Raw genomic sequence first — 7951 nt, forward strand, 5'->3', positions numbered from 1 at the left:
ATTGATGTTTCTCTCTCATCGATATTTCTAACTATCTCTCTCCCTTCCTCTCTGTAAAAAATCAATAAAATATATTTAAAAAAACATCCTCTGCTTTTAGTACTCTATATATAATGGAGATAACAGAAAATAGGCATCACAAAGATTTAGACAATTAAGGTAAGCTCAGAGTGACTTTTAATATGCCAAACAATGTTAATAATACACAAGTCAAACAGACAAGTGCAAACAAGTCTTAAACCAAAATCAATAGGAAAAATAAACAATAAACAAATTTTTTTCAATTATCTGTTAGCCAGTACTATTAGTCAAGTGGCTAATCACAGATAAAATATATTTTATGAAAAGCTTGGAATAGTCAGAAGTCATTCTGGCATTTCAAACAGCTATGTACAGTATCACCAAGATTAGTTTATATACACCAATATTGAAGAGAAACTAGGCAGAACAGTTAAAAACAGACTAACAATACAATCAAGTACAAAACTTGGGTGGCGAGAAGATTTTTAAAAATTCAGGGAAGGGCATTATCAGGAAAAATTACAAAACCAGCAAGAATTATACTACATTAATACAGCATTATGGGGGGAAAGGGTGCATTTCTCCAATGCACTAGCTTCAAAGTTCAAAGGGGAAAAAAGGCAAATAAGCTGCTTTTCATCAAGAGCAGCTATGTATTTCACATAATTGTTTTCAAAAGAAAGCCTGTTAACAATGATTGTTTAATGCTACAATTTTACAGCAAAGACAAAACTAAAATAGCAGCAAATTCACAAGGCAATACTTCCACAGAATTATTCCATGGTTCATACAGTGCCCAAAAGTGCTCCCAGTTGGATATACAAATATAATTCACAATTAAAAAACAAAAAAGAAATATAAGACTGACACACAGGTACACTGAAGGCTGAGTAGTAACTGATTCTCTATTTCCCTTTTCGAAGGGAGAATGTTTGTAATAAAGCCCTTGGTCCTTTTTTACAAGTCACTACAGGGAAGGATACCTTTTATCACAATGGAACAGCAAACTATCAGCAGCACACCACCACAGTGGTTCACCCTGAAAAGGCTGATGCAACATCCAACAGTGACTGACATCCTAGAGAAGACAAACTGATAAACTAAATGAAAGCCTGATAGAGCACTGGTCAAAATACAGCTTTTAACTGTAATTCACAAATAAAAGTCCTAAAAAGTATTTCAGTAAAACTACTGACACCGATTTTAAGTAATTGCAAACTGGATTTTAGCAGTGATTTCAACCTAGCTTTAACTTCCTCTTATCACAGTTTTTTTAGGGAGGTGGGAAATACGTAGTTCAGTATATGGTAAGGCTGACAGAGCGATTCATTTTCTTTCCAATAAGTCGAGATGTTCTATTACTCTGGGTGGTGGACCTAGTGGCCATCCGGTCAGTGAAGAGTGCTCTTTCCTCAGCTGCAGCTTTTGCCATCTGGGCTTTCTTGAGTTCTCTACAAACACAAAAATAGAAAACAAGACTTTTCACCTACTGTGTTAATCCTAGGAAGGGATCCTAAGAGGCCAAACACAAACTATATTATCAGCTGGAAGATCTTTGCATCATTATTCTAACATGCAACTGAGAAGAGGAAAAATACAGTATGAAACTTTAGCTTCTGCTCAAACAACTTAAATTTATGAAATAATCTTATTTTGTGCTATCAAATACAAAGTAATAAAGACATTACTAATGACTTTTTTTTGTTGTTGTGTTTTTAATGTCTTTACTGATTTCAGAGAAAGGGAGAGATAGAAACATTGATCAGCTGCCTCCTGCACACCCCCTTAAAGGGGGTTGAGCCCACAACCTGGGCATGTACCCTGACCAGTGATGTCCTGGTGCATGGAACAAAGCTTAACCAACTGATTCACACCAGCTGGGCATGACTGGGGTTATTTTTGTTTCGTTTAAATATTTATTTTTGAAAGTATTACGTATGCCCTCTTTTTTCCTCCCATCAACCCCCTCCAACACCCCCCTCGTCCTCCACCCCAAGCCCTCACCACCTACTGCCTGCATCCATGGGTTATGCATATTTGCATACAAAGTCTTTGTTTGATTACCTCCCACCCACTCACCCTCCCCCACCTTCCCTCCATGACTGGGTTTTAATAAAAACTTCAAATAGAACTCTAATCTGTAATTGTGAAATATCTTTACATAACAGAGATGAAAGCAAAATCCTTCCTATTTGTATGAATAATTATATCTAACAAACTAGTGGCAAATAAACCTTTTCATATTTCAAGTCAGACTAGCTTAGAATCAAAATGGTAGCAATAAAGCAAATGAATCAGAATTATCATTCCAATCAGTTTTGAAATGTCAAAGGTCATTCACATCAAATATAAGAATCACCTTCTAACCTAATTGACATTAATTTAATAAAATTAGTACAACGGAAAGTTTCAAGGAATGTTCATTGATACTGAGACTTTGGGGGGGTATAGGCTAACTTAGCTTTTGCTATGATTTGAGGCTTGGGGATTATCATCACTTGCAAATATATGCTAGTCTTAAAAACTTGTAGCCCAATAATTTCAAAGTCTAGACACAACACAAATTTATAGGTCAAGTACTAATTTAAGGCAGAAGTCCCCCAACATTTAACTGTATAACATGCCAAAGCACTATATTTGTCACTGACAGAAAGCCTTTATCATATTATTAAATTTGTGAATGAACACAAAAAAGTAAAAACAAAACAAAAAAAACCCTCACTTACTTCTGCAAAAGTGAATTTTTGAACTTTTCTGCATTCAATTCTATTCGTAATTGTTCTGCGCTTTTTCTAGAAGCAGACAGCAATATTGAATGCTTTACCAGTGCCGCTGCTGAAGGTCTTCTCTCTGGATCTGGATGAATCATAACCTTGAAAGAGAAGTAAAATTAAGGTAAAAACATGTGATTTAATAAAATGTTAAACCATGTCAATAAAGTGCTCATATAAAAAATACTCACTTTTAGCAATTCTGTAAATTCTTGGGAAAGCACTTGTGGAATCCGTGGTAATCTACCCTGTCTGATTTCATGCCACTGGTCTCCATTTCTGGGGAGGGGTTCAGCACCAGCAGCACATACCACTGTGAGGGCAAGGGCAAAAATATCTGCTTTTGGTAGATGGGAATAGTTCTGTAAAATAAAATAAAAAAATTTTAAGGAAATATAAAAATGCTCAAAATAAAGTAAGATTATACCTCATAATGATTTAGGTGAAAAACAGGACTAAATTAAAATGTTCAATGCCACATTTAAGTTTAGGACCTATTCAGAGAAAAAGTAAATTTGGGGGATTTATTCTAATTACAAAGTAATATACACTCTGAGGTGGAGGGGTTGGTAAAAACATTTCTAAAAGTGAATGTCTCCTGTCATTAGCCCAATTCAAATCTCAGAAGAAACTCCTATCCCTCTAGGACAGCGGTTCTCAACCTGTAGGTCGCGATCCCTTTCATGGTTGAATGACCCTTTCACAGGAGTCGCCTAAGACCATCATGCATATCAGATATTTACATTACAATTCATAACAGTAGCAACATTACAGTTATGAAGTAGCAACGAAAATAATTTTATGGTTGGGTCATAACATGAGGAACTTTATTTAAAGGGCCAGAAGGTTGAGAACCACTGCTCTAGGAGCATTCATATGAAAACACAAAACATACATACATGAAAAGCTACAAATACACATAAGACACAAATATACATAAAAAGAACAATGATCATAATTTATTTGTTCTACTTCCAGTCAAAACTCTTACTGAGAAATATTTCATCACACTTTTGAAACAGTACTATTAACTATTAGCCTTAATTTACTTAATCATTCCTGTGCTGCTATTTATTTTGCATTGTTCTTGGTTTGTCTGAATAGGAATATTCCTGTAGGAGATTCTCAGAAATGGAAATTCTGAATGAAAAGGTACTTGACTTTTAAATGTTGATAAATACTAATATTCAGCTCTCCAAAAATGCTGTACCATTTTAAAGTACCACCAGTAGGGTATGGAAACTTCTCTTTTACCACAACTCTACCACATTGAATATTATAAACTTACCTTTATTGACTTGCTAATAGACTTTCTATTTTGTCATTGCTATTCTACTAGTTACTAGCTTAAAATTTTAATACATCTGCATTTATATTCATTCTTCCAGCAAATGGTGTTGCAAAACAAATGGCATTATTAAAGGAGAAAAATTACCTCCTGTAAAACTTCATTTGCAAGAAAACGACTATCACCCTCTTCAACTTGTGGACTAGAGATTCTTGTTACGTGCCCAAGATCACCTAGAATTATTGAAAAGAAATACAGGCAAGAGTTAAAACACAACAGCTCCTCTTTTTATTTTATAGTAATAATCTGGTTATCTTTCTTTCTTACCTATTTTAAAGATAACTTTGTTAGATATCCATTCATCTTCATCTCCATCTTCAGAGGCAGCATTTGGGATTGAGGTTCGAGATATGAAAATATTACCTGTCAAACAGTTATTTATATAAGCCACATGAACAATTAATAGTATAACCAAAGTTCACAAACAAGCATACATCAGAAATCATCCAGAAAGCTTTTAAATATATAGATTCTTATATGTTCTACCCCAAACACTATGAAGTAACAGTCTCAAATGGGAACTGGGGCTTTATTTTCTAGGAATATACTTTCTGGCCTAGCTCTCATCCTGAACACTTAGAAACCACTATAATTAATCCCTTCACATCTACACATGGATCTTCAGCAGTTTTATTGTTTTACTTTTTAAAAATATATTTACTGATTTTTTACAGAGAGGAAGGGTGAGGGATAGAGAGTTAGAAACATCGATCAGCTGCCTTCTGCACAACCCCTACTGGGGATGTGCCTGCAACCAAGGTACATCCCCTTAATCAGAACCTGGGACCTTTCAGTCCACAGGCCGAAGCTCTATCCGCTGAGCCAAACCGGTTGGGGCGATCTTCAGCAATTTTAATTACTGGAAACCATGCAAATGGCAATAGCATAGTAATTTGTAATACTGCCAAAGCACAAATTTTAAACTCATGCTACAAGGCTGGTATGAAAAGGATGAGTCACATATCTATTGAGTTTGGCTGACGCCACAGCATCTTTACCCAATGTAGCTTTGTGGGGTTCACTGTCTCAGCTAAAAAAACACTTTTTTACGTTCAAATTTGAGCAAGCTCATGATTAACATAAATTTTAGCAACAGATCCCATTTTAATAGTTTTATCAATATAGTACTGAACTTATGTTATACTCACTGGAGTCTTCTTTCCAGTTTTGCTTTATTTATAGGACAACTTATTTGTGGCGGTATTTGTGAATTTGAAATTTTAAAACTTATTTTCAACTTTTGTACTTACAACATAAGGATCTACTATATTTGACACAATACAAGATGAGTGAGTATAGGCAAATCTTACTAATTCACATTTATTGCCTTCAGCCCAAATATATTTTTTTTTATTTTTTATATATTTTATTGATTTTTTTACAGAGAGGAAGGGAGAGCGATAGAGAGTTAGAAACATCAATGAGAGAGAAACATCGATCAGTTGCCTCCTGCACATTCCCTACTGGGGATGTGCCCGCTACCAAGGTACATGCCCTTGACCGGAATCGAACCTGGGACCCTTGAATCCGCAGGCTGACGCTCTATCCACTGAGCCAAACCGGTTAGGGCATATTTTATTTAAAATAAATATTTTAGTGCATTGTTAATGTACAGGCAAATTCTTCACATACTCTTATTAAAACGAATTGTGGCCCTGACTAGTGGTTAGAGAATCACCCTGCATATTGAAAAGTCGTGGGTTTGATTTCCCTGTCAAGGGCACGTACCTGAATTGTTTGTTCAATCCCTAGCCCAAGTTGAGGTTCATATGGGAAGCAACCAATCGATGTCTCTCTCTCACATCCATGTCTCTCATTGTCTCTCTCTGTCTCACTCGGGCTCCCACTCTCTCTAAAAAAAAAAAAAAAAGACAATGGAAAAAACATCCTCAGGTGAGGATTAAAAAAAAAAATTGTGTAAAACAAATTCCCATTGATCATACACATTTCTATAGGGTAAAAAACAACATATTAAATTCAACTTAAAAACACCTACCCTAAAATGTTTAACATAAATCCATCAGCCTTTTAGTTATAATTTCAAAATTATAGGAAATATAAGGGGAGAAAGGAATAAATTAAATGTTACAAGGAAGCAACCAAATCCAGAAGGAAGAACATCTTGCAAGACAAGGTCTATACTATTATTTTTAGAAGTAGAAGGTAAAACCTAAAAGACAATGGATATAACCAGATGTAATTCATGTTCCTGAAAAAATAGTAGTTTGGACTAATCAACTATTAAGAACTTGGGTGAAGACTTTCTCCAGAAGGAAGCCCCAGCAACCTCAGGGGCTGCAGAGCAAATTGCCTTGGGCCTATTACTGATCTACCCAGGCTCTGAGCTGGTGGAAGCCAAGCTAACCTTTGTATAAAACTTGACTCCTCACACATGCACGCAGGCTCAGTAAAGACAGTCACAAACTGCAGACTGCTTGGTAGCTCCAGACAGGTAGCCCAAACCCAGTCACAGGCAGCGTCTGGCATCCACCTGCACTGAAGTTCCTCCCAAGTGGACCCCGAACCAACACAACCAGTGGTGGGCTTTAGATTACACCAGAGCATGACCCAACTAGCCACAGAAGTGGCACACCCAAAGGGAGATCCTGACAGGCATCAGACCCTGCTGGGGCCAATTCTGGTGAGAGAAAGGGGGGAGGAGGGGGCAGTGGCATGGTACTGTAGCTTCCACACAACAGCTCACACTGTGGTTGGGGATTGACCCCCAATCCTCATAGCCAGCCAGCCTGAGGCATTCAAGACTCAACTACAACAGGAAGGCTTGCATAATCCACACAAGAGACATTCCTGGAGCACCTAGTTCAGGTGACAAGATTGTGCCACTGAGCCCCACAAGACATCTACTACATAAAGACCATTATAACAAGACTGGGAAACACAGCAGATCTACCTAATACACAGAGACAAACAAAAAATAAATTAAAAAAAAAACATGCCCCAAATGAAAAAACAACCATCATTCCTCCAAAGAATAACTAAATAAAATGGAAGCAACCAAGCTACCCAATGCAGGGTTGAAAACAATGGTTATAAGGATGCTCAAGGAATGAACGATCCGTGAGAACTTAGATAGTAAGCATTAAAAAAGACAGAGCCCTAGCCGGTTTGGCTCAATGGACTGAAGGGTGCCAGCTTCGATTCCGGTCAGGGGCATGTACCTGGGTTGCGGGCAAATCCCCAGTAGGAGATGTGCAGGAGTAAACCAAAGTACATGCCCTTGATTAGAATCGAACCTGGGACCCCTGAGTCAGCAGGCCGACGCTCTATCCACTGAGCCAAACCAGCCAGGGCAATAAAATATATTTTAGAAAAATAATATAATGATACATTTTTAAAAAATCATACACCATGATCAAGTGGGATTTATTCCTGGGGTGCAAAAAATATCTGCAAATCAATTAACATGATACACCACATAACACCACGAAGGATAAAAATCAAAGAATCATTATCAATACATGCAGGAAAAGCATTTGACAAAATCTAGCCCCCATTTATGATAAAAACTTTCAGCATAACAGAAATATGGGGAGCATACTGCAACATACTAAAGGCCATCTATGACAAACCCACAGCCAACATCACACTCAACTGGCAAAAAACTAAAAGCATTTCTCTTAAGATGAGGAACAACATGGGGATGTCTGCTTTTACCACTCATTTAACATAGTACTTGGAAGTCCTAGCCACAACAATCAGACAAGAAGAAATAAAAAGCATCAAAATTGGAAAGGAAGAAATGAAACTGTCATTATTTACAGATAACATGATACTGTATATAGAGTAACCT

The 7951-nt window shown here is 36.8% G+C and overlaps 1 protein-coding gene across 6 annotated transcripts in view; it reads right to left on the reverse strand.

The window, feature by feature from the left end:
* Window positions 1-7951, reverse strand: part of WEE1 (WEE1 G2 checkpoint kinase) — a 19965-nt gene that overhangs the window by 3123 nt on the left and 8891 nt on the right. For 4 of the 6 annotated variants that reach the window (XR_001513816.1, XM_015563719.1, XM_015563720.1 and 1 more), the window contains 5 exons: window positions 4408-4503; window positions 4228-4313; window positions 2984-3154; window positions 2748-2893; window positions 1384-1472 (listed from right to left, as the gene is read on the reverse strand). Coding sequence is in view for 5 of the 6 variants with exons in the window: in XM_015563719.1 (XP_015419205.1) it covers window positions 1384-1472; window positions 2748-2893; window positions 2984-3154; window positions 4228-4313; window positions 4408-4503 (588 nt within the window). In the remaining variant the exon portion in view is untranslated. Of the gene's footprint in view, window positions 1-145; window positions 1473-2747; window positions 2894-2983; window positions 3155-4227; window positions 4314-4407; window positions 4504-7951 lie in introns of those variants that run through there. The other 2 variants (XM_015563721.1, XM_006763476.2) reach the window with 2 other exon arrangements.

The sequence above is a fragment of the Myotis davidii genome, unplaced genomic scaffold (genome assembly GCF_000327345.1).
Source record: "Myotis davidii unplaced genomic scaffold, ASM32734v1 scaffold118, whole genome shotgun sequence".
Taxonomy (NCBI): domain Eukaryota; kingdom Metazoa; phylum Chordata; class Mammalia; order Chiroptera; family Vespertilionidae; genus Myotis; species Myotis davidii.